General features: G+C 38.1%; 4 protein-coding genes across 4 annotated transcripts; 1 reads left to right on the top strand and 3 right to left on the bottom strand.

The window, feature by feature from the left end:
- Window positions 1-2,880: 2,880 nt before the first annotated feature.
- On the bottom strand, window positions 2,881-4,513 carry LOC140776172 (cytochrome P450 89A2-like). The gene has a single exon (XM_073119785.1). It carries the CDS (start codon window positions 4,486-4,488, stop codon window positions 2,962-2,964), a length of 1,527 nt encoding a protein of 508 aa, XP_072975886.1. The 5' UTR covers window positions 4,489-4,513; the 3' UTR covers window positions 2,881-2,961.
- Window positions 4,514-6,761: 2,248 nt separating this feature from the next.
- LOC140776096 (cytochrome P450 89A2-like) lies at window positions 6,762-8,511 on the bottom strand. Its single transcript, XM_073119670.1, has one exon. It carries the CDS (start codon window positions 8,497-8,499, stop codon window positions 6,970-6,972), a length of 1,530 nt encoding a protein of 509 aa, XP_072975771.1. The 5' UTR covers window positions 8,500-8,511; the 3' UTR covers window positions 6,762-6,969.
- A 3,224-nt stretch (window positions 8,512-11,735) lies between these two features.
- On the bottom strand, window positions 11,736-13,593 carry LOC140776074 (cytochrome P450 89A2-like). The gene has a single exon (XM_073119632.1). The coding sequence runs from the start codon at window positions 13,587-13,589 to the stop codon at window positions 12,060-12,062; it is 1,530 nt and encodes a 509-aa protein (XP_072975733.1). The 5' UTR covers window positions 13,590-13,593; the 3' UTR covers window positions 11,736-12,059.
- Window positions 13,594-15,206: 1,613 nt separating this feature from the next.
- On the top strand, window positions 15,207-19,957 carry LOC140775320 (auxin-binding protein T85). Its single transcript, XM_073118539.1, has 5 exons — window positions 15,207-15,419; window positions 16,333-16,439; window positions 18,322-18,522; window positions 19,262-19,329; window positions 19,625-19,957. The coding sequence occupies exons 1-5, from the start codon at window positions 15,311-15,313 to the stop codon at window positions 19,725-19,727; spliced, it is 588 nt and encodes a 195-aa protein (XP_072974640.1). The 5' UTR covers window positions 15,207-15,310; the 3' UTR covers window positions 19,728-19,957.
- Window positions 19,958-24,755: the final 4,798 nt, after the last annotated feature.

Below are 24,755 nucleotides of genomic sequence, written 5' to 3'. Positions count from 1 at the left end.
GGAAACTCAATTCGTTGGAATCTTTTTCCTGATAGTTAAAAAATTGAATTAGTTAACTGCTTCAATTATAATAAGCATTACTAACGTCAGCGACCAAAATTTGGGAAAATAATCCTCCCATGTACATTTCAACTGAATTCTGGAAGAAGAGCATAAACATAGAAGAGAGGAAAGCAGCCGTGTCCACTACTCTTTGTTTAGAGAACCAAAAAAAAGGTGACTACTCTCCAGAAAACGTGACCCATTAAAAGGTCAAGAAAATGTGATCACTAAAAAGAAGGAACTTTATTTCCATCTCTATCTGTTTGTTCTTTTCCATCGCTCTCCGATATAAAATCATACTATAAGAAAAGCTTTTGTTTTCTCACGAGAGATTATATAGAGAAAGAATTTAGATGTATTTTATCCTGCTCTAATTTTGCTCCACTATTTTAGTTATATCTTTTTATCTAGACATCTGATTGATGTGAAACCAAAGCTATCTCTATCTCATGAGGCTACTACCACTTAAATTTTTATAATCATTCTACGGATAGATCATTACAGATCTAAAGACATGAACTACGTATCCCTTACATTCGTCAACCAAATGTCAACTCATCGCTAATAAGGTTCATAGAGTCTCACATATGGGATTTGAGATCTAAAAATATTTATGTAATATAAAATTAGCCGTTTATCTAATTGAAATATGTTCATATAAAATATAAAGATTTACTAGGTTTTAGAATTTCTACTTATCTTTATAAAAGTTAGATTTATAAATATAAATATAGATAAAAACCTAATTATAATTAAGTTGTGATTCTCATTCTATCTTAAATAATTAAGATTTATATAGTCTTTACTTTATAAAATAATAAACAAATAAATAAGCATAGTATTTCATATGTTACAAAATATGTAGCGGCCAAATTTCTGGATTTGAATAGGTTGCAGATGCTTCTAGGTGTGGTGATACGACTTGGTCGGATTGAAGTTCTTTTATTATTCTATCCCATTCTAATCTTGCTCCACTATTTTAATTATATCTTTTTATCTAGACATCCGATTAACGTGAAACCAAAGCTATCTCTATCTCGTGAGGCTACTACCATCTAAATTTTTATAATCTCTATAGATGGATCATTCCAGATCTGGTTCATAATAGATAAGACTATTCAATTCTAATCAGAAGACATGAACCACGTATCCCTTACATTCGTCAACCAAGTGTCAACTCATCGCTAATAAGGTCCATAGAGTCTCACATATGGGATTTGAGATCTAAAAATATTTATGTAACATGAAATTAACCTTTTATCTAATTGAAATATGTTCATATAAAATATAATGATTTACTAGGTTTTAGAATTTCTACTTATCTTTATAATTAGTTAGATTTATAAATATAAATATAGATAAAAACCTAATTATAATTAAGTTGTGGTTCTTACTCTATCTTAAGTAATTAGGATTTATATAGTCTTTACTTTATAAAATAATAAACAAATAAATAAGCATAGTATTTCATATGTTACAAAATATGTAGCGGCCAAATTTTTAGAAAAGCAGATTTGGATTTGAATAAGTTGCAAATGCTTCTAGGTGTGGTGATACGACTCGGTCGGATTGGAGTTCTTTTACTATTCTGCCCCGTTCTAACCTTGTTTTACTATTTCAGTTATATTTTTCCATCTAGACATCCGATTGGCGTGAAACCAAAACTATCCCTATCTCGTGAGGCTACTATCACCTAAATTTTCATAATCATCCTACGGATAGATCATTCCAGATCTGGTTCGTAACAGATAAGACTATTAAATTTTAATCAGAAGACATGAACCACGTATTCCTTACATTCGTCAACCAAGTGTCAATTCATTGCTAACAAGGTCCATAGAGTCTCACATAAGGGATTTGAGATCTAAAAATATTTATGTAACATGAAATTAATTGTTTATCTAATTGAAATATGTTCATATAAAATATGATGATGTATTAGGTTTTTTCTTTTCCTCGGTTCTCTGGAAGAAAATTATACGTTTTCCCATGAGAGATGACAGAGAAAGAATTTAGATGTATTCGATATTCGATGGGGAGGACTCATAGATTGCAGAATCTGGAACCCCCATGATGCTTAATTGTTTTATACCTTTACTGCGTTGCATAAATCAGGCGAGAGAACCAATTGTTCTTCTACATAGTACAAATGAGATGAAGCTTTTTAGACATCACTTGCAGGAAATATATGCCAGAAAAATGGCGAGAACAATGTGATGCCTTGCATGATGATACAAGTATGTTGGCAGATTTGCTGCCCATTTCGTGGTGAAATATGAATCTTAGTTATCGGAATTTCCTTTAAATTTGTCACAGCTAACTCATATTGAGCTCACTTGCCATGCTGCTTAACAGTAATGAAACAAAATAAAACTAATAGATATTTCTGAGTGACAACCGTTGGTGATAATAATAAATAATAATACGGTTCAAACAGTCAGAAAATTCAATCAAATAACAGTAAGAAAATTAATTAAATAAATTTATAAATTACAGAATATGGTACTCTATATAAGTTGACTCTAGCGTTTGATACTATCTTTGAATGCCTTTGTTTTAGAGATATAAAGATAGGATTAGATTAGTTATCCCAGCAGCAGCTGGTTTATTTTGACACCCTAATTATCATATTTTGAGAGCAAAACTTGGGCCCAATCAAGGGTTTGCTGTCGAGCTTAAAATAACCCAGGCCAAGGCCGACATGGGCTTTGGGCAATTGGACTGTGATAGTTGATACTATGTGGATTGATTTATTTGAATGTTGTTGATTTCTTGTTCACTAATTTCTCTCGTTAGATTACAATCTTCCACCCTTAATGTTTGTTATATACTGGTTAATAAGAAATATTTTATTAACGAAAAAGGAGATCATAAGAGGATAATATGCAAAATCCAGTACTTAACACCTATTAATATCATTCATCCCTTCGTTCTGGGTACTATGTGAGCTCTGAGGGGATTTTTCATGACCACAGTGAACTCCAGTATCTCGGCCAAGTCCACCTCCTTCCCCTCCACTGGCAACCACTCGAACTCCCTCACTAGATTCGCCACGAAGAACTGGAGGTGCAGCATGGCCAATCCCAGCCCCGGGCATATCCTCCTCCCGGCCCCGAACGGCATCATCTTGATCTCCCTGCTCCCCGTCACGTCCACCCCTTCCCCTTCCCCTCCTTCCAAGAACCTCTCCGGCTTGAACACCGTCGGCTCCTTCCACACCTCCTCGTCCAACGCCATCTCTGCCACCATGAAGTTCACCACCGCCTCCTTCGGCACCCGGTACCCGCCGATCTCCGCCTCCTCCGTCACTGCGTGAGGCAGCACGAAGTGCCCGGGGGGGTGCCGCCGCAGCCCTTCCAAGATCACAGCTTTCAAGAACTTCATCTTCTCCGTGTCCTCCTCCTCGATCTCTCTCTCTCCCACCACGCTCTCGATCTCCTGCGCTACTCTCTGCTGTATCTCCTGGTTCTTGACCAGATTGGCCATGATCCATTGCAGCACCGTCGAGGTGGTGTCGGTCCCGGCGTTCAAGAACTCCGAGCAGAGCGCCATTATCTCTTCCTCCGTCAACGCCCTTCTCCCTTCCTCCGGAATCCTAATCTCGAGAAGCGAATCGACGTAAGAGTGCAAGAACCACTTCCCTTCCTCCTCATTGATCTTCTGCTCGCTCTTCCTCTTCTTGAAATCTATCCGCGCTCGGATCAAAGGCATGACCGCGTCCTTCTGCCTTCGCTGGAGCTCCATCGCCGTCTTGATCCGATTCCGGAACACGAATCTACTGATTCTAGGAAAGATGCTGAGCACGTTAAGCTTGAGAGCGTATAAGAGGAATCTACGCTGCGCTATTTCGACCTTTTTGATTGCCTCCTCGTCCAATTTCTCGCCGAAGCACATCAAGACGAACAAGCAGAACATGGCGAACTGGAGGCTCTCCACGACCGGGGCGTCGGGCTGGGCCCGGAGGCGGTCGGCGAGGACACCGACCACCCATCTCCGGCCGGCGGAGAAGACCTTGACACGGGAGGGGTGGAGGATCTCGGTGATCAGGTTGCGGCGGAGGAGGCGCCACAGGGGGCCGTAGGGGGCTGAGCTGATGAAGTGGCGGTCGGCGGAGAATAACCGTGCGGCCGAGACCGGCGCGGGGCGATCGGAGAAAACGACGCCATCGGATACAAGGGCGCGGTGGGCAAGGGTACGGTCGACGACAAAGATGGATGGACGGGAACCGACTCGGAGGGTGAAAACGGGGCCGTAGAGGGCGCGGATGGAGCGGAGGACGGGCTCGATGTTTTGGAGGGTGACTGCGCGGCGGAACAAGAGGACAGTTCCGAGAAGAGGAATAAAAGGAGGGCCGGGAGGAAGGGGAGGCTTCCCATTCTTGGCATGGAAGAGGAGAAGGACAGTGGTGGCGAGGAAGAGGGAGAGGACGAGCAACCAAATAACCATCTTTTTTTTTTTTTGGGTTGGCTTTTAGTAGCTTCTTCGGATGAGATGAGAAGTGAGATGTATATATAAACAAGATAGATAGATATTAGAGAGGAGGGAGAGAAGGTCATACAGCTTGCGTCGTTTTCTGTTCGTTATCAAACATTTTGGGCCAAAGACATAATTTTAATAATTATTATAATAATAAGATTTACCTGACTGCCACCTAAAATTTTCAATAATATTATAATATTTATGAAAATATCATAATTTCTACTGAAATTATTTAGCTCTAAAAATACAGTCCGTCCGTTAAATCTTACTTATTATTATTATTATTATTATTATTCAAATTTGGAGTTTAATATTAAGACGTGATTTGTATAATGCTTTTGTTGTTTTTCAATTTTATTGTAATGAGGAAAGAAAATAAATACTTTACCAAGAGAATGGAGAAATATAGAGAGACAAAATATAGATTAATTATTCGTTCTTCTCGTGCAATTGCAATGACGTATAATATTTCATTCAGTTTTTTTTAGCAGGAACAAAAAATTCTGCATCAAACTTAATTTCACAACTCCAATGAAAATTTAGAATCATGTGTAGGTATATCTAACTTAATTTAGAATTTTCATAGTCATTCTAATAAATATAGGGTTAAATGTAATTAACCTCGTGTGGTTTAGTTCAATTTTATAAAATATTCATATATTTTCAATGTAAACATTTAACCCTCTAATATGATCTTAACTAAAATACAATTATTATCTCTTTTATTACATTTGACGATAGAGCTCAAATTCAAAATCCCCTACATAGACAAAGTTGAAGAGCATTATTATCTTATAAAAAATATATATTATTTTTATTATTTAAAATTTTATTAATATTATTTTAGATAAGTTGAGGAGTCTATTCGGCTTTCTATAAGTTTTTCTCTAATAATGATCTTTAAATTATATATCTAATTTAGTAAGATATGATAAAAAAAGATAAATATTGCACTTTAATTAAGACCACATGAGAGTTAAATATTTAAGTTAAAAATATTTAGTGGTTTTATAAAATTGATCCGAACTACAAGAGGGTAAAATATAATTTTTCTATAAACATATTTGTAAATGTTTAGAATCGTGTATAGGTATAACATGTGAAAGAATACGGGTATTTAAGTTGTATTTTATATTGATGGTTTGTCTGAGCCTTGTGAGTCCTATCTCACAATTATTATTATCTTAAGTTACTATGGGATGCATACCGCTATGTGTGATATTGATTCAATAGATTGTTGTTGGACTCTACTAACCAAACATAATGCTCGCAGCAATCGGATGTCATGTGGTTAGCCAATTCTCCAACGTAGAAATTTGAGACTTACTAGAGGTATTTGGATTTAAGATACAATTAGAGCATGCAATAAAACTCCACTAATGCAACATCCAATTCTTTCCATAACAATGGCACTTGCATGAATAACCGAGAGGAGCCAAGAATCCATACATAACTTTGAGACACTGTCATGCATATATTGCTTGTGAAGAAGATAGAACCAAGGAGCCTTTGATCCTCTCCACCTTCCAACAAACAACAATGCTAACAACTATCCTCGAGCTAGGAACGAAGGCTCCGTCCAAGTAGATTGCAGTTTACTAAAGAGAAAAAGAATAAATTTTCTCCCGTTAGTATTTCAAGATCAACAAAAAGATGACAAAAATGATAATTTATAATTTATAAGATCTCTAAGCCTCTTCTTCACTAGTGGAATAAGAATATACTTATTCTTGTGTAAACCTCTTTATATTCATGTAGTAAGTAAACAATAACTTAGGCCTACACTAGTACAGTACAATACCTACATCTCTCTCTTCTCCTTTTACATCTAATAAATTATATTTACCCATTCCTAATTTCAATTTATCATTTTCCTCTTGCTCTTCTCTTTTCTCCTCATCCATTTATTATACAAGATATTTTAGTTATTTATGTCATATCTAGTATAATTATTATAAACTATACTAGAATATAACTAGCAGTATAAAAGTGAACGAGGCATAAGATCATATCAGAGCATTCTTGTTTACGAGCACACGACATTGCTAACAAAGTATCAGTATTAAGCCAATTACGGGGGAGGAGAAACCCAGCGCCTCGACATTTGCATCAGGAGGGGAAGAAGAGCTTTCGACCATACGGGTTCTCTGTTGCATCTTTGTAAATCGTATTGATGAGTAGAATATCGTAGTAGATGGTAGATACTGACAGAGATAGAAATGTAATAATAACAGATAGTGTAAGATATACATATATATTTCCATATTTATATAAGCATATATATGTTTATACATATGAGAAGAGGATGATTATAATGTGATTAACAGGAGGTCTACTTTTCTCGACAACAGTAGGAGATGTTTATTTTAAAAAGGAAATACGAGAGATTTTCGCGGGAATAATATTGCAAAAATCGGATATTTATGTTAACACCTATTACTACCATGTCTATGCCCTCCCTCTGGGCACTATGTGCGCTCTGAGGGGATTCTTCATGACCACAGTGAACTCCGGTATCTCGGCCAAGTCCACCTCCTTCCCCTCCACCGGCAACCACTCGAACTCCTTCACCAGATTCGCCACGAAGAAGTGGAGGTGCAGCATGGCCATTCCCATCCCCGGGCACATCCTCCTCCCGGCCCCGAACGGCATCATCTTGATCTCCTTGCTCCCCGTCAGGTCCACCCCTTCCCCTTCCCCTCCTTCCAAGAACCTCTCTGGCTTGAACTCCATGGGATCCTTCCACACCTTCTCGTCCAACGCGATCTCTGCCACCATGAAGTTCACCACCGCCTCCTTCGGCACCCGGTACCCGCCAATCTCCGCCTCCTCCGTCATTGCATGTGGCAGCAACAGGTGAGGCGGCGGGTGACGCCGAAGCCCTTCCAAGATCACCGCTTTCAAGTACTTCAACTTCTCAATGTCCTCCTCCTCGATCTCTCTCCCTCCCACCACCCTCTCGATCTCCTCCGCTACTTTGCGCTGTATCTCCTGGTTCTTGACCAGATTGGCCATGATCCATTGCAGCGCCGTCGTGGTGGTGTCTGTCCCGGCTTTCAAGAACTCTGAGCAGAGCAACACTATCTCGTCCTCCGTCAACGCCCTTCCTCCTTCCTCCGGAATCCTAATCTCGAGAAGCGAATCGACGTAAGAGTGCAAGAATCGCTTCCCTTCCTCCTCATCGATCTTCTGTTCGCTCTTCCTCTTCTTGAATTCTATCCGCGCTCGGATTAAAGGCATGACCGCGTCCTTCTGCGTCTGCTGGAGCTCCATTGCCCTCTTGATCCGATTACGGAACACGAATCTACTGATTCTCGGAAGGATGCTGAGCACGCTAAGCTTGAGAGAGTATAAGAGGAATCCGCGCTGCGAGATTTCGACATTTTTTATCGTCTCCTCGTCTAGTTTCTCGCCAAAGCACATCAAGACGAACAAGCAGAACATGGCAAACTGGAGGCTCTCCACTACCGGGGCGTCGGGCTGGGCCCGGAGGCGATCGGCAAGGACCCTGACCACCCATCTCCGGCCGGTGGAGAAGATCTTGACACGGGAGGGGTGGAGGATCTCGGTGATCAGGTTGCGGCGGAGGAGGCGCCACAGAGGGCCGTAGGGGGCGGAGCTGATGACGTGGCCGTCGGCGGAGAATATCCGTTCTGCTGGGACCGGCTCGGGGCGGTCGGAGAAGGCGGCGCCGTCGCAGACGAGGGCGCGGTGGGCGAGGGCACGGTCGGCAACGAAGATGGACGGACGGGAGCCGACTCGGAGGGTGAAGACGGGGCCGTAGCGGGCACGGATGGAGCGGAGGATGGGCTCGATGTTTTGGATGGTGACGGGGAGGCGGAACACGAGGAAATTCCCGAAAAGTGGAATAAAAGGAGGGCCGGGAGGAAGGCTACGCTTCCCATTCTTGGCATGGAAGAGGAGAAGGATAGTGGTGGCGAGGAAGAGGGAGACGAGGACGAGGAACCAAATTACCATTTTGTTTGCTTGGCTTTTAGCTTCCTCCGATGAGATGAGATGTATATATAGACAAGATAGATATTAGATAGGTGGAAGAGAAAGTCATACAACTTGCGTCGTTTTCTGTTTGTTATCAAACATTTGGGCCAAAGTCATAATAATATTATTATTATAATAAGATTTGCCTGACTGCCACCGAATTTTTTTTCAAAATATTATAATAATCATTATATATTTGTTTTAAAAAAAAATTATCCTAATCACTATTGAAATTATTGAGTTCCCAAAAAATATAGTCCGTCAGTTAAATCTTACTAATTATTATTAAAATTTTGAAGCTCTCCTTTAAGTTGATTCTACTGTTACCGAGTGATTTGTACTGTTTATACTTTTGTACTTATACTTATATTAGTTTTTGTTTACAGTTTTATTATGATAATCATAATATCATTACACCTATAGATCAAGTCACCTGCAACATTAAATATTATTCTTATTATTTTAAAATTTATTCTCATTAGGGAAGAATATCTATATTTGTAAAGAGATAATGGCAAATATAGAGAGATAAATTATACAGCAATAAATAGTTTTACAACAGACTCTCATTTTCAATCTCTCCAAAGAACAATTTAACTAAAAGTTTAGAATAATGTATAGATATATTTAGCTTAATTTAGAATTTTCATAGTCACTGGTATAAATGTATTATGTATAAGTTTAGAATCATGCATAAGTGTAATATGTGAAAGTATGTTAGTATTTATATTGTATTTTATCTTAATTTCTTGTTGAGGCCTTGTGTACCGAATATAGTTTACAATTTATAATAATTATTATTATGATATTTAGTTGCTCTTAGATACATACCACTACGTGTGATGTTGATTCTATAGTTTATCGTCATACTCTACGAATCAAATATGACGTTCATGATAAGGTGTCTGTCGCATGCAGCGTGCCATGCCCCCCATGCTATGAGGACACTTGTAGGAGATGTGATGGACCGACAAAGATATTATACAACTCTAGCTAGAAAATCTTCATGCTCATGGATTAGCAATCACTTAGATAAAATATTTGCTTCTAAGTATGCAAAGATAAATCCCCATTTGGGTACATGAAGAATGTATAGAAGATCAGCTTTTTTACAAGGCAAGGAGCTTGGAAGAGTAGGACACTTTAGATTTACTGAAGTTACTATGCAAGATTGTAACTTTTTTCATTAGTACTAAAAATCTTCATTAAATTACTACATGAATGTTCACCGGCATTAATGCATATTAACAAATCAAATATATTAGATGACTAATAACATAATTAGTCCTAATTTTGATAGGTTGAATATCATTGTTAAACACACACAAGTAGTTTCATCATCGTAAAAGAGAAAAATTTAGAAATTTAAAATAAGCAGATAAGGGGGGACAAGTGATCACCTTGGTGGATACCCGTTTGGCCTTTAAACTAATTAGAAGCAATCCCACTAATTACAACTATGGGTGGCAACAAATCGAACATTAGTGAGTTGGGTCATGTTCGACTTGCTTGTGTTTGAGGTCGAAATTTTTAATTTATCATATTCCAACATGAGCCAAGCTTAAAAAACAAGCTGAAATTTTAGCTCATGTTTGGTTCGAATAGGCTTGTGTTCCACTCATTTGGCATAACGACCTAAGTCTAATTCGTTCAAAATGCAATGCAACCCATTTAGTTCATTTAGCTCAATGAGCAATACTCACTTACAAATGAGTTAAATGTAATAGAACTTATAAGTTATAACATTATCACATAGAGACATTGAAACAAATTGAGAACCAGTACCGATCTAATGGCTAAATTATTCATTTATTAGTTATCAAATTTTAACTATTATATATATATATAATCAAGCTTTATCAAATTGAATACAAGAGAGCTAAGCTTTTGCTTGTGGTTGGTGTTTTTGTTTATATTCTGAGCTCAAATTTTTGCTCATATTTAACAAATAACTAGCAAGCCGATCATCAAGATAAACACAAATTATTCGTGAATAATGAGCTAAATTGACAACCCTAATTACAATACAAAAGTAGGAAACAATATACAAGTATAAATCTAATCTATAAAAAGTAAGGAGAAAACTCATGCGACTCAACGTTCCCGTGGCAATCTCCCAATTTAAATGGTTATAGATTTTCTCCGTATCTACTTTTATCAATATATATAATATCATCTTTATAAATATAGGTGTCGATAGAATGCGCAATTTTTTAAGCTAAAACAATATTATTATAAATGTGATATCCCATGATAAAAGCAGGTTGGAGGTCATAACATGCTTGATCCTTACCGAGGAAAATCGCTCTATGGTATACAACCATGACTAATTTTCTTTCATCAGGATCAAGGTAACATAAGTTTATCCCCAACTCCAAGATAAAGCACAAGAACACTAGAAGTGAACAAGGAATTAATAAGATCATTACCAAAAATATCCTAATAATATTTATAGAAATCAACTCGATAACCATGCTTCCATACTAGGAGCTTTTCTAGCTAAAACCGACAAAAGGGCCTCTTTCACCTTTGTTATGTTAATATCTCTTACAAAATTATCAATCATTCAAAAAAGAAGACTCCTCAATATCCTTGCAGCAAAGATTCTTATAGAAACTCAAGAAATTTAGATTCAATGCATGCGCCGACTACAATTGATCACGTCACCAGTTTGGCTAGTCACAAGTGATTCAATTTCTCTATCTATAAATTATAGTAGTTATGTGAAAGAAAGCAGTATTGTCATCTCTATCTTTGAGCCAACCCTAGATCTACTTTACCACTTCAAAATGATCCATCTAAGAAAAGTCAGACACTTACGGTTCAATAAAAGCAAGTGGTCTAATATCAACGAGGCTGAGAGGGTAAGAAAGCTCTTTAGCCTCCTGGATAGAAATTTGAGATTTAGAGGCATTCGATGGTAAATTAGGGCAAGCCATAAAACTCAATTAATGCAATATATCCAGTTTCTTTCCATAGCAATGGCACTTGCATAAATAACTGAGAGGAGCTAAGAATCCATACCTAACCCTGAGACAATGCCATGCATTGCTTGTGAAGAAGATAGAACAAAGGAGACTTTAATCTCCTCATCAAATCATTATATTTGCGAGCTATCATTTCAACTCAATAGAATAAACTTACACCGGTATAAAAGCTCTTACTCTTTTATGTTAGTATAAGAAAACTAGAACGAGGACCACGACAATTCCAGCAAAGTTTCTATATTAGATAATCATCGGGTGGGAGGAATCCACCGCCGCCTCGACAATTCCATCAGGAGGAGACGAACAGCTTTTTGAACACACGGGTTCACTGTAGCATCTTTGTAAATAGTACTGGTAAGTAAGATATGGTAGTAGATGGTGGATGCTAGCAGTAGATTCGCGCCACCAAGAATATGATAGACAAGAGGTATACTTTTCTCTGCAACAGTAGGAGATTTTTTTTTTTATATACTTACAAAAACAAAAATTACGAGAGATTTTCGCGGGAATAATAATGCAAAAATCTGATATTTATTTGACGCCTATTACTAATTATGCCTTCGTTCTGAGCACTACGTGCGCTCTGAGGGGATTCTTCATGACCACAGTGAACTCCGGTATCTCGGCCAAGTCCACCTCCTTCCCCTCCACCGGTAACCACTCGAACTCCTTCACCAGATTCGCCACGAAGAACTGAAGGTGCAGCATGGCCAGTCCCAGCCCCGGGCATATCCTCCTCCCGGCCCCGAACGGCATCATTTTGATCTCCCTGTTCCCCGTCACGTCCAATCCCTCCCCTTCCCCTCCTTCCAAGAACCTCTCTGGCTTGAACTCCATCGGCTCCTTCCACACCTCCTCGTCCAACGCTATCTCCGCCACCATGAAGTTCACCACCGCCCCCTTCGGCACCCTGTACCCGCCGATCTCCCCCTCTTCCGTCATCGCATGTGGCAGCACGAAGTGCGCCGGCGGGTGCCGACGCAGCCCTTCCAGGATCACTGCTTTCAAGTACTTCATCCTCTCGATGTCCTCCTCCTTGATCTCTCTCTCTCCCACCACGCTCTCGATCTCCTCCGCTAATTTCCGCTGTATCTCCTGGTTCTTGACCAGATTGGCCATGATCCATTGCAGCGCCGTCGTAGTGGTGTCGGTCCCGGCGTTAAGAAATTCCGAGCAGAGCGCCACCATGTCGTCCTCCGTCAACGCCCTCCCCCCTTCCTCCGGAATCCTAATCTCGAGAAGCGAATCGACGTAAGAGTACAGGAATATCTTCTCTTCCTCCTCAACGTTCTTCTGCTCGCTCTTCCTCTTCTTGAAATCTATCCGCGCTCGGAGTAGTGGCATGACCACCTCCGTCTGCCTCTGCCGGAGCTCAGCCGCGGTCTTTATCCGATTCCAGAACACGAATCTACTGATTCTCGGAAGGACGCTGAGCACGGTAAGCTTGGTAGCGTATAAGAGGAATCCACGCTGCGCGATTTCAACCTTTTTGATCGCCTCCTCGTTTAATTTCTCCCCGAAGCACATCAAGGTGAACAAGCAGAACATGGCGAAGTGGAGGCTCTCCACGACCGGGGCGTCTGGCTTGGCCCGGAGGTGGTCGGAGAGGACCCCGACCACCCACCTCCTGCCGGCGGAGAAGACCTTGACACGGGAGGGATGGAGGACCTCGGTGATCAGGTTTCGGCGGAGGAGACGCCACAGCGGGCCGTAGGGGGCAGAGCTGATGACGTGGCTGTCGCCGGAGAATAACGTTGCGGCCGGGATCATTGCGGGGCGGCTGGCGAAGGCGGCGCCATGCGAGACGAGGGCGCAGTGGGCGAGGGCACGGTCGGCGACGAAGATGGACTGCCGGGTGCCAACTCGGAGGGTGATGACGGGGCCATAGATGGCGCGGAGGGACCGGAGGACGGGCTCAATGTTTTCGAGGGTGATGGAGCGGTGGAGCAAGAGGAGATTCCCGAAAAGAGGGATAAAAGGAGGGCCGGGAGGAAGGGGAGGCTTTGCATTCTTGGCATGGAAGAAGAGAAGGATAGTAGTGGCCAGGAAGAGGTAGACGAGGACGAGGAACCAACTGACCATTTTATTCGCTCGTCTTTTATTAGGTTCCTCCGATGAGACGAGATCTATATATAGACACATATCTTAGTAGATATTTGAGTGCAGGGAGAGAAAGTCAAACGGCGTATGTCGTTTTATGTTCTTTACCACACATTCCAGCCAGCGCATTACAATAGTAAGATTTTACATGATTGCTACTGCACTCTTTTAAAATATTATAATAGTTATTATGGTATTTTTTAAATACCATAATTACTATTGAAATTATTGAGCTCTCAAACATACTAATCTTCAGTTAGATCTAACTAATTATTGTTAAAAGTTCGAGCTTAGATTTTAAAAACACTGTATACATTTTGCCTTTGTTATTTATTGTTCACCCTTCTATCGTATGCACCACCATGCTTCTCACCTTTGCATGCTGAAGAGCTATATTAACTTTAGTTACAAATTGACCTTATTACTTTTGATAAAAAAAAATTTAACGTATGGTAAAAACTAAAAGCAATCATATTTAGGATCTAGTAAGAGGCACTTTTAGTATTTTAACTTTTTATCTTTATAGTTAATAGAAAATTTTGTATTATGCTAACTCCTATTAGATTAAAGTTAATTTAGAGTGTTTTTGAGATATTAAAATCAAAAGTACAAAAGAGTGCCGATGATAATAAAAATAAGATATACGGTATTTTTGATCAATTATCCTATCTAATATAACAGCATACGAAAGAAAAGAAAATCAAACTTTTTATAAGAAAAAAATTGGTGACGAACAATTTGCACTCTAAATTTAAAGTTACACTATTCTACGATAACCCTAATGATGATTATAATGTAGTGTCAAGTATAATTTTTGTAACAAAATTCTATGGTTATCAAATAAAGAGTTCTTGGCATAAATAGGTAGGCAAAGAAAATGGTGACTGCTAACCTAGACCGACGTGTTTGTTCCAAATATTCATTTGTCTTGCCTTAGCAAGTTATCTCAATCCGTGTACTAGCCGGGTTTAAGTTGAGACAAATAAGTCTGTCTCATTCTCTGACCATCACTTGAATATTAATTTTTAATCTTGCAAGCAAATATTGACTTTGGGGCACGTTTTGATTTGGATTATGCTCAGTTAGACATTTTAGTTGCTCATTGACGATGTGGTCTGGATTTTGTTTCGTGAGAAAGATGTTTAATTCTTTAAAAAAAAAAATTGATCATGAGCCATTTGGGTGATTACAGGCTATACAGAAACTAGCTACCTCTTTTTTATTATATATATGTGAGACAATTGAATCAATTCTTTTAAAAGATGAGTAACAACGGCTCAAATTCTACGAACTCAATAAAAAATATTGATGAAATATTATCGCTGAGAAATCCAATTAATAACTAACATGAGCTAGGTGATCCTATAAAGTTATTCAATTTAAAGGGAGGCAAGATAGGAGAGATTTCTTCACCACCTCCATCTTGGGGTGTAAACGAGCCGAGCTTAAGCGAGCCGGAGCTAGTTGAGTTATTTCATCAGAACTAGCCCATTGGGCCTCAGCAGAAGAGGCGACGAATTGTTGTGTCAAAAAGCCCAGCTGCTGCCCCTCTCGAAGAGGAAGATAAATGTATTAAAAAATGAAGCTCACACCAGGAGAGACCAAAACATCTGTGTCAGAAAGAGAGAGAGAGAGAGAGAGAGAGAGAGAAGGAAATTAACCATCCTCTCACCTAGCTTCAACTTCCACTGCCTGAAGAATTAATGAGTATGAGTAGCCTCTGTCTCGCAGATCACTTCGTCTTCCTCGTCCTCATTCTCTTCCTTGCCTCTCCTCTCACAAGCCAGGCTTCCTCGCGCTGCTCGAATCAAGGTTACTTCGCTTTGTTAGCTTCTTAGAACACCCCTGTCTTAATTCCTTTCTTTGCTCAAAAGGATGGAGGATTTGAGTTCATTTTGGTTGATTGGATTCATGCTCAAATGCGATTCCAAATGGGTTTTGTTGGTTTTCTTTTCTTAATTATCTATCAGATGAGATGGAATTGAGAAATCGGTAAATTTAGAGGAGCAAAATTAACAGCTGTGTGGAAAAGAAATTAAATAAATGAAAATTAGAAGAAAAATATCACCAAAATAAGCAGAGTGTTGTATTGGGGATCTAGAAGAATAAGTAAGTAGTTAATTCTTAGTGCTTGGCCTAATGATTGAATTATAGTTGACTAATGTGCATTTGAGATTAGATCTTTGTGTATTTGAGAAATGTAATCAATAGACCTGAGTAAATTTGGTAGAAGCAGTGGAGTAGCTATAGATACAAATATACATATTTCCTAGTTACTGTTTATTTCAATAAGTATCATGGGTGTTGACCAATTAACAACATTGAAGATAATTATATATCATCTGATATATATATATTTTTCTATATTTTTGGATGGACTAATTTCTTATATGGGAAAAGTGAACAGAAGTTAGGTCTCATATTGGTAGGTTTTTGAAGAACGATTAGGAATCGGGAACAAACATAAATTGGATATGAATATGATTATGAGAAATTCAATGCAGCCTGCACCAGTGAGCGCTAATAGAGGCAAATCAAATCAAATTATGGAAGCGGCCTTATTCATATATTCATTAATCTTGGTTTCTTGTACCAATTGAAGCTCCTCCGTATCTCACTTATCCATCAATAGTGTATATATGTTGTTCTAGATTTCTGCAGAATTAGACACGAGGTGACTTTCTTTGTTGTTCATCTATATCTTTCTTGGCTTTTATGCAAATAGGTTCTCAAGTGGTAAGAAATGTAAGTGATATACCTGAAAGTAACTATGGAAGAGGTGGTCTGGCACATATCACCATTGCTGGTGCAGTTTCTCATGGAATGAAAGAGGTAAATGTAAAGATGCAGTGTGTTTGAGATTCGTTTTTCAATGTTGCTATTTATTTTCTCTTATCTAAATAGTCAATGGTGAAAATCACTGATGATAGAGTGCATTCTTCAAATCTTTTCAGAGCAATCCTCCTGCTCTTTTATACTTATTTTTCTATCATCTATCTGTGTTTAATTATTGAAAGTCTCAAAAAGTCTTCTAAAGTAATCATGTAGGATACATTGTCCTCTGAACGAGAATGAGGTTTATCACTTCATTGGATGGTCCTCGATCTCTATTCTCCATTTCATCATTATTTGAGTAAATATTTTTGCCACATTTTCAAGAAATTCATATCACGGAGCAAAAGGAAATAAGAAAATTTTCAGTCTTTTAGTCAGTTGAATATACTCAGGTATTGCGTTAGACTTTATCTTTTTAAGTGGTCTAACATAATCACAACTAATGGATTAATCTAATCCTACAAAGATAAGATTAGATAGATATTTAATTTGAGAAATACTTCATCTCTCCAATTCAGATTGAGATTCAGACAGGATTTCTTGATGGACTAGGATATGTATTTGTTATCCTATAAATATGTGATCAATTCCTAGATTCTGAAATCCATGTATCTACGGGCACTCCATCAAGTGACACACTTGAGGGATTAGAAGACCATATTTACAACTTCCGCAGCATATGTGAATCGAAGGGCGTAGATATTGAGGATAGTGATATCAAGTAAATACATCTAATTCTTACTTATTCTTCATTGATCTGAGCAACATCTGTTCTAATTTATAGACAATATCATCCTAGCGCAGTCTATCAATTGATATTTGAGCAAGGTCATTTGAAACTAAATTATTTATTTAAACTACAAGACTGTATATTTTTGGATTATGCTCCCTCTCATAGTAGGACTGGTTGCACGCATGATATCCAATTTATAGTTCTCCAATATCCCACCAAAGTTAGCACTGTGCCTTGCCTTTCTTACAGTAGATGCTATATTAATCATGTGGGAAACAGTGAAAATATTGTTCTTTAGATATTATCTCATGTGTTGTATAGATGTTTAAGCGACACATGTAGATTAGATATCCTTTTATTAACAAATATTTGATCACATGTTGAGCAATGCATGGATAATAGAAAACTAAAAATTACCCATGTCCATATCTTTAGTGGGAGTCATGACATGAGTATTTTATATAAATTCAATACTGGAGTGACTCAGTCCATATCTTTATTTGAACATGATCCGTTGTTACTGACTATGCAATATAGTCATATTACAATCTATCATTGTAAACTTAACCGATATAGAGTTTCTGTGAAATATGTAGGTGACTCAAAAGTAAACTCATAATCTGGTCACAGTGGAGAATAAATTTGGTAAATTTTATGTGATTTATTTTCTTAAATATCAATATTCTGCCATTTTTATAGACAGAATGACTAAGTTATAACTAGCAACCCATACAATAGTCATCCATGTAAAGCTGTTGTCTGATTTTATGGAAGATCAGGTTGTGGGTTAAATGTTATCCATACTATCAGATTTTTTTTTTTTTCAAATGACTCTAATTCCATGTAAGTTTGTCAATGATAATTGGAGTTTCTATTTTCCCTTGAACATAAATACAAAGGAACGTCATTTTCAGAGATAGAATGACATAACGATTACCAGTGGTTCCAGCACCCTAAACCCTAAACCTGCTAGTCCTTATTTAATGGAAGACTCAATTGTGGATAAATTTTTTCTTTGACTCCAGTCCACATGAAGCTGTAGTATACTAGTATTTGCTCAGATGGAACTATACAGAGACAACTTTTTGTTACATTAAGTATAGATATATCTTATTGGATGTTTCATGTATTTACACTTCTTGTCAGATTGAGGTTTGGCTTCAGACATTTTCTCCAGGCTCAAGAACACCAATTCATAGGCACTCCTGTGAAGAGGTATTTGTTGTTCTAAAAGGGAGAGGTACACTATTACTGGGCTCAAGCTCATCCAATTATCCAGGACAGCCTCAGGAATTTCTCATCTTCCCGAATAGCACCTTTTCAGTTCCTGTGAATGATCCCCACCAGGTATAATAGCTTCAAACCTAGACTGAACTAGTCCTACTAGTTTAAAGCTAATTTTTGCTGTATATTTGGAACTGGAACAATGCTGCTTGAGATCCTATAAGATAAAACTCTACCAGAAAAGTGAGTTTTTAAGCTTAGGATGGTTTGACATAACAGCTCCCGCTCCCAGACCTAAGAGCTTATATATTTTAGCATACTATATATTATCTGGAAAGTTTTACTGTGATCTTCTCTTTTAACCAACAAACTTGTAGTTGTGACTTTAAATGATATGTAAGGTGTCTTGACAAGAGACTGGCACTCAACATTTAAAAAATAAATAAAATTTAAACTGTAAAGAGCTTACTAAACTTCTTCAAGATATCAATATTTGAGAAGCAGGTCGGATGGGGTAAGCCAAATATAGATGTGCAATATATACTGTCATATGTCCTGCCTTTGTACATCAAAGTCTCATTTTCATTTGAAACTGCCACCCATTTAGCACCATTTAATATGTGCCATAATTCTTGTAATGAATGGACTCCCGTTATGTATTGTTTGTTTGCAATCATAATACTCTCTTCTCCATTCAACATATATTTCAGGACTTCTGCAGCTATCACTGCTACTGAACTTACAGCACAGATATAATTAGATTACCAGGACATGTTATGTGGCACTTCTTATGGTGTTTTAAAGTTCCTGATATTCTTAGTAGTTGTTGGGAGCTAAATTATCTGCATTTACTAACTTGCAGGTCTGGAATACAGGTGAGCATGAAGATTTGCAGATGCTAGTCATAATATCGCGTCCACCTGTCAAAGTGTCAGTACATAATCTCTTTTCTCTCTTTATCAGTGTTTCCACTGAGTAGAATGCCTGGTCTGATAATCATTTGAATATTTTATAATCTTTTAAGCGAGGGAGAAAGCTAGTAATTTCACATAATTTTTTTTAATAGCTTAATTAAAGTCAATCTTAGGAACCCAAATTTATTGTGTGACCCTTAGTGTGCCAATTCTTGTAAGCTAGGTCGAAAATTTATTTTACGTTCTAGGAACAAATGAAAGTTGAGACATAATTCATCATAATCAAGTCTACTTATACTTCTTTTGTACAGGTTTATATATGAAGATTGGAATGTGCCCCATACTGCAGCCAAGTTGAAGTTTCCCTACTACTGGGATGAGGAATGCTTCCATGTGCCAAAGGATGAGCTTTAAAGTCCTAGATCTCGGTTGGATGTGAACTCTTCATGAGGCTTCTGGTTCAGCAGTGCTATTGTGCCATCTTCCTATAATACTCTGGGCTTGAGTATATAGAAAAATGATGTTTGCACTAATTTGCACATCCCATCTTGTGCAAGAACCTAACCACAAAAGATTATTTACCATCATTTAAGCACATACTGTTACTGCCATTATGAAATGTAGCCAACTGAAGTTTCTGTACAGAGCTCTATACCTAAGCTTTATGATACTTACTAACAGGGAATGAAATAGTAAGAAGAAAAAAAGATATTACATAGACTTCTGGAGATGTCGTGGGAAAGATGTATGCAACTTTATCCCCATTAATCCCCATTAATAGAGACCTTTGCTCTGAGCTTATTACTACTTAGATGAGTAGAGGCCTAAAGTAACCAATCCATTTAAACAGTTGTTTTATTTCGAAAATTGCATGTATTCTATTATAATACAATATGTATCGACTATAGAAAATATATAAACATAATATAATTAAATTATAAAATCTCCCCTCCCCTAAAATAAAATCCTAATGCTAGATGTGCAATGCAATATTATGACATCATCCTCCCACGCTCAATACATCACCCCCTTGATCATGTCCCTCAACCACCTCATTAGCCATGTTGGTGGTGCTGTCTCACTTTCCTAATTTGTATCCATGAGATTGCTCTCATGTGGCAGTACTAATTACATTGGCCACCAGTACATATCCTTGAGTGTATCTTACCACAGGGGATTATAAAAAGGTGATTAAGTGCATGAGCGCAAGTTGTGAACTCCAAGAGATTCATGCCCTCATTCCCTCCACTTTAGGGTTGCCTTGATATTGTAAGGCCTTGGAGGCCATCATGCCAAATGCTCCTTGTGTCCTTCCAAAGCATGAAGCATTAGTTTATGTGTGAACCTTTTCCCTCCCCCTCCTAAGTAGAGAAGAAAGCTTTGGCTATAAAGCACCGACTTACTATCCACTTATCCCAAAATGGTTAACAGCAGAGATTTAATTATATAGGCACCTCTTCTTTTATATATATATATATATATATATATATATATATATATATATATATATATATATATATATCTAGGAAAGAGGGAACAAGGAGGATTGCATTGCCGACATCTTGAAACTTGCAGCATTCTATTGTTTAAGCTTGTGTGCTTGAATGCAATATTCCTCGCCAAAAGGAAGGATCATTAAGAGAGGTGTAGTAGTGAGTGTGCTTATGCCCGGGACCACCAATTTCATGTGTGTATTAATTCTGTTTGGCTGTAGAGGGAGAAGGGGGGGTGAGAAAGATTTATAGTCATACAGCTTTAATATAGCATTGCATAAAAACCTAGTCTCCCTCTCTCTCCCTCTCTCTCTCTCCAACCAATCCTTATCTGTGACTATGCATCAATGACTTCATGGCATGCATCTAAACAGTGAATTGAAGCAACTATTAGCCATCTGTTGCTTTTCCTAAAGCATCTAATGCTTTCTCAAAATTATGACCATCCGAGAAGAGGAGACACGTAATCATCGGATGCAACTTGGTCCTCTTTTCAAATCCGTTCGAGAATGTATACGAACTCGTGTTACTTACTGATTGGTGATCAACTAATCAATTACACTTGTTTTAGTCAATAAAAAAGGGGGAACAAAAATTACTCATAGTAACAACAGAGTGCACGCGACACATATCATTCTAAATTTTATTTATCAAACACACATTGCTCAAGAAGAACCAGACATTTAAAAAAGAGTATATATAGAAAGAAGAGAAATGAAACAAAAATAGTACACTAATATTGGATACATATATAGATATAAGTGTATATAAGAGTGAAGCAAAATTGAGGAATATAATTTTAAAGAAAAAGAAAAGAAAAGAAACTAAATTTAAAAAACAAAAGGGGGTTTCCAATGAAACAGTAGATGAAATTGACAAGGGCGTCGCTAGGTTCTAGGATGGTGGATTGCGCGCGTGCGCACTTAGGCTGCGGTTCGAAATGTGACACAAAAAGTGAACTCGCCCAATAGGTGGAGCCTCGCGGCGCGTGCCATAAATGCCTCGCTCATGCGTGTGGGTGGCAAAGCGGGTGTGCGTCCGTGGGTCCCGAAACGGGGGAAGGGGAGGGAGATTAGTGGACCCTTGTGTCGAGCCCAAATCCAGGGATGTTTAGCCTGGTGGGCCCACGCAGTGTCATGGAATTAGGGCACATCGAAATGGATTGCAATATGGCATGGATTGGAGGAGCATAGGAAGAGGGAAGAGGAGGGAATAGGGGAGAGGGGGGAGTGTTAGTGTAGGGGCATGTGTCGGGGTTAAAACCCCCCCCCCCAATTAGTGGAGCCCACCTCATCATAGATCTAGCATGAGATGACAAGGTACCCACATAGAGGGATAGGTGGATAGGGGAGTGGGGTCAGGATTAGGGTTAAAGTTAGGGTGGGGCCACTAAGAGAATTAATGTTAAGGTAAGGGTTCGGACCCGTCGTGGGTTTTCTCCGAAAATAAAAAATATTTATAAAAAATGAACCATCCTTTTTACCTATTTTTGCCACATCAGTATCCATGTCATCGAATACCTAGCACGCAGGCGGGAGTTCTTTAGTTAACACGTTGATCTAATCTGCATTTTAAGTGTAGTCGATTCTTTTTAGGCAAGGGTATATTTGTAAGTAACCAAATAAATTGATGATCTGATTACATAAAATGTTGGTAGAAAATTAATAATCTATGTGCAGTCATCTCTCTTCAAATTCACTAAAGCAAGAGATTATCTACATGCAATCAAATAAATTGTTGATATAATGTATGCCTATTTCACATAAAATATCGATGAGATCAACTTCTATCTCACATACTTAGCTTTACTAACTCATTGCCTTAGTTATTTTTATGGTGTTAACTTGTTGTAGATAAAATGTTTTGGTTTATTATAGCATCCGTTAATAATCACCAACTTATTATATTACATTTTTACCTCAATTATATTCGTGACACACTATATTCTTTTTTTAACATTACTAGCCCATAGACTAATTATACGTTAGACAAAAGAGCTAACACCTCTTAATATATAAATTGTACGACAACGAACTCAAGTTATATATAGCTCTCTGATGGAAATTTACCAAATAGTAGCACAATATTTACAAGAAATGAGACTCATGACCTCGATCAAGACTCAACCACTTAATTATAATGGTGAACTTAACACATAACATATCTTATATACCACTGGTATTAATAGAATAGTGTATAATAATTATAATTCTACTTTTGCTAGAGTGATATTATATCGAGGATTTATTAGATGAGTTATTTTTACCACACCAGCCATCCTCCACTTTAATTACATAAAATGAACTTTCACTCCAAATTTAGTATTGAAAAGAAAGATCTATTTTCACTAATCCAGCATCCATATTGTGAAATTAATAATAAAACACTGAACTTGTCAGCATATTTTAGAGCAAAGCCCACCCGAAGATCCACTCATTGCATCCCTACCAAATGGTTCACATCATGGAGAGCGCCAAGGCGAGAAGATCCAGTGGGAGTTCAACATTAAAGGACAACAAAAAGCCGGAAAGGTTGAGATTTAAGGGTGGTCAGAAACCGAGAAGACTTAAAAACTATAACGTCCTGATAAAATGACAACCAAACAGGAGATGCTCGATGGTCTCGAGATAGTACATTATGTATATTCAACTTCATTTCTCAATTCATATATAAACGCTTCAGCACATTTACTGCAGACCTGATCACACCGCCATCTTTTTTTTTGTAGTAGGCAAGTCAAATCTAATTCAACATAGAGTGACGTGTATTATGATAATTATGTTCTCTTCTTTGGAGGAGGATCTCATTAATGGACACTGAGATCAAGGTTTTGGTTGTCTCAGTCTCATTGTCTCGTTGACTCGTTTCGGATGTTGGTAGGATTTGGTACGAATTAGAGCTTAAGAACTCTAAACCCAAGGGAATAGAGAGGGAGGAGATGGGACTCAGCCCATTTATGATTCCATTCTGTATGCAAGCAATCCAATACAGTGGCTGACGTTCTCGGCATGCTACCACCAATGCAATGCAATCAAAACCCCACCAAATGATACCTTTTGGTTGGCTGCCAACTGCAGGCGTTACTACTTCCCAGGTCTTAAACTGCAAAATTTGAGCTTAGGAGTAATCCAGTGGAGTTTTGGTGAAAAGGTTTGATAGCATTGCACAGTTCTTTCACTGCATGATTTGGATTGCGTGAGGAGACGATACATCTATTCCAACCTATTAATTCATGCACGAATATTGGACTGAAGCCTTTCTGTTCTTTTGATTCTTTATTAGACACAGCACATCATCAATAGCACACACTATTGAGACTTGAGAACAAAAAAAATTCGATTTTTAATAGCATAAAAATTCATTCATTAATGTCAATAGCCAAATTAGATTTCGAATTGATTTGATTAAGTCATAGTCTAAATTTGATAATATTTTGAATACATTTCACTGGTTTCATACTTGTCTGACACCAAGATATTTTATGATGATTTTTCTAAAACTACATGAATTATAAATTCCTATAGATTTTTTTTTGAATATATATATTTTTAGAATACTTAATTTCTTATCAATATCTCTTGAAGAAATTAGTAGATCAGATTTTAATCTTGAATCCTTTGAACACATCTAAATTTCCTTTTTCCTCCATCATAGTTGCTTCTTGTTATTGGGCGGCGACAACTGAAAAAAAAATGATAGCCATTTCTGAGTGAGGATGAGAGTGCTAGGAAATGAATTAAACGAGAGAGAGAGAGAGAGAGAGAGAGAGAGAGAGAGAGAGAGAGAGAGAGAGAGAGAGAGAGAGAGAGAGAGAGAGAGAGAGAGAGAGTTCATGATGTAAGGCCACTAGCTCTATTCTGAGTTTAAGCATGCAGACCTTCCACTGTTCCTGGATATGTTCGTGCTCCGAGTTGCATATAACTTTATTTATTTGTTGGTTGGATATCTA

This window comes from Typha angustifolia, chromosome 14, assembly GCF_048772165.1.
Source record: "Typha angustifolia cultivar Huaian chromosome 14, ASM4877216v1, whole genome shotgun sequence".
Classification (NCBI taxonomy): Eukaryota; Viridiplantae; Streptophyta; class Magnoliopsida; order Poales; family Typhaceae; genus Typha; species Typha angustifolia.
Note: the sequence above shows the minus strand (reverse complement) of the source record. Positions and strands in the feature narration are given on the sequence as shown.